General features: G+C 49.2%; 1 protein-coding gene across 1 annotated transcript; it reads left to right on the top strand.

Moving 5' to 3' along the window:
- Nucleotides 1-1,576, top strand: LOC140222440 (uncharacterized). The gene is made up of 2 exons (XM_072293028.1): nt 1-193; nt 411-1,576. Exons 1-2 carry the CDS (start codon nt 139-141, stop codon nt 1,385-1,387), a joined length of 1,032 nt encoding a protein of 343 aa, XP_072149129.1. The 5' UTR covers nt 1-138; the 3' UTR covers nt 1,388-1,576.
- The last annotated feature ends 740 nt before the right edge of the window (nt 1,577-2,316 follow it).

The following is a 2,316-nucleotide window of genomic DNA, read 5'->3' as shown; positions in this document are numbered from 1 at the left end:
CTCACTCCCTAGTTCAAAAGTCCAACGAGAGCTGAGATTAAGTATATATAAACTAAACGGGTTCAGCTCATGTTGAGCACTACTACTCTCCTGCTACAATTGATCCGGGTCTAAGCTGGAGAGCATTACAATCAACTGATGGCATTTTCCTTTTACGCAAAAAACAGGCAAGCGTCCTCCTCTGCTGAAGAAGGTAACAACTATAGCTAGCTGCACAAGATCTTCGATTTAGCTACGATTTCGGTTCCATTTTTCAGTAGTAGCAGTGATTTTATACTTCTAATTAGGCTAGCAGCGCTGCTATATCGATGGAAGAGTTTAATTTGTAATATGTTTGAGGTTTAAAGTTGCCTGCCATTTCTATACGGATTCCGTACTCTCATCAGCCTTTGGCCGCCTGACCATGGTAGGAGGAGGAGGAGCCAGTCCCAGTCCGGGATGGGAAGCCCAAAGCAGGAGCGACTTCGCCTACCAAGATCCACGTCCACCGGTGCCGCAGCCTGGGAGTGGTGGAACTAGCTCGAGGGCGCTGCCGGCACCGGCTCGAAACAAAAAGGAGCCAAGACGAGTAACTCACATCCCTGGCATTTCCAAGGTGAAGGGCAAAGTGCAGGATGCGTGGCACCACCAAAAGGATGAGTTCGCCTGCCAAGATCCACGTCCACCGGTGTCGCGCTATGCGGCGCTGGTGGGTTCCCGGGTGAGGACGGGCGAGGACGTGGAGCACCTTCAGAAGCGCGGCATCGTCGACAACCTCCTGGGCACCGACGACGACGCGGCGGCCAAGTTCTTCCAGCAGCTGGGCGACTGCGCCAGCTTGGAGTACGAGGACCATAGCTTCGCCGCCATGTTCGCCGATCTACCGGTGCCGCAGCCTGGGAGTGGTGGAACTAGCTCGAAGGCGCTGCCGGCTCCGGCTCGAAACAAAAAGGAGCCAAGACGAGTAACTCACATCCCTGGCATTTCCAAGGTGAAGGACAAAGTGCAGGATGCGTGGCACCACCAAAAGGATGAGTTCGCCTGCCAAGAGCCACGTCCACCGGTGTCGCGCTACGCGGCGCTGGTGGGTTCCCGGGTGAGGACGGGCGAGGACGTGGAGCACCTCCAGAAGCGCGGCGTCGTCGACAACCTCCTGGGCACCGATGACGACGCGGCGGCCAAGGTCTTCCAGCAGCTGGGCGACTGCGCCAGCTTGGAGTACGAGGACCACAGCTTCGCCGCCATGTTCGCCGATCTGAACCGGTACTACCGCTCGAGCTGGCGCGGGCACAAGGCCGAGTTCCTGCGTGACCACTGCAGCAGCCCGTGGGCCGCACTCGTGCTCGTCGTCGCCGGTTGCGCGTTTTGCTTCGCGCTCTTCAAATTCTCGACGACCGGCTTTCACTAGGTCATAAAAGATTTGTGCTGCTGACTACAAGTGCATGTGCTGGCGGGTCGAGCACCCACCAGAACAAATGTCGTCTGTGCTGGCGGGCGACGTTAGCCACCAGCCAGCACAGATGGCGGGTGCTTCTGCCGCCCATCTGGAATATATATTTTCCCATTCAATATATTATTTCTCATGAATTATTTATAATTTCTATTTTCCGTCAGTTTTTTGACGGCCCGTTTCGCAATTTATAATTTCTATTTCCCGTCAGTTTTTAGCCGTCAAATTGAAATATGTATCTCCAACCACATAGCAACAAATTTGAATAATAAATAATTCACATTATTCAAAACTACATCATACATAATATATAATTCACATTATTAAAAATTCAACATTTGGAATAGAGCTATTCTTTGCTACGCTAATATTAAAACTATTACGCCCATCTATGAAGATTTGTACACTCGTCCACCATCAACACGTTATCTTTATCAAAGAATGCTCCATCCTCATGACAAATCCCGTGTAGGATGAACCTCGCCATGTCCATACAAATGTTGTCGATTTGTTTGTCTTCGATCGTGCTATAGTTTCTGTCGATGGTAGGCATCTGCAGGCATACAGTAAATGAAGATTAGGATGTATTATCATTAGGAAGTTAGCACATGGTATAGTATAAGAGACTTACGTCTTGAGGGTTCGTCCAGTACCTCCCATTGTTTCTGATGAACTCACACACGTAATATCCGCATAGCGCAGAGCCGAGAGGTTGCTTGTGGCACTGCAATCAAATAAAAAAATGATGAGTTGTTATTAATGACAAGTGTACATTATATGAAAAAAATCAAGTTTTTATATTCTTACGAATCTATGGTATATTATTTTCATAGCTTTCTTCCTTTTTGAATTGTGGTCCCCGCCTTTTAGTATGTAAAGATTATACA

The sequence above is a fragment of the Setaria viridis genome, chromosome 1, assembly GCF_005286985.2.
Source record: "Setaria viridis chromosome 1, Setaria_viridis_v4.0, whole genome shotgun sequence".
Taxonomy (NCBI): domain Eukaryota; kingdom Viridiplantae; phylum Streptophyta; class Magnoliopsida; order Poales; family Poaceae; genus Setaria; species Setaria viridis.
The sequence above is the reverse complement of the archived record's forward strand: the minus strand, read 5'-3'. Positions and strand labels throughout refer to the sequence as shown.

Bases quoted from the DNA above. Each gene is read 5' to 3' on its own strand.
- LOC140222440 (XM_072293028.1), top strand. From the start codon at position 139: ATGGCATTTTCCTTTTACGCAAAAAACAGGCAAGCGTCCTCCTCTGCT. The intron at 194-410 runs GTAACAACTATA...TGACCATGGTAG, and splicing joins GTCCTCCTCTGCTGAAGAAG to GAGGAGGAGGAGCCAGTCCC.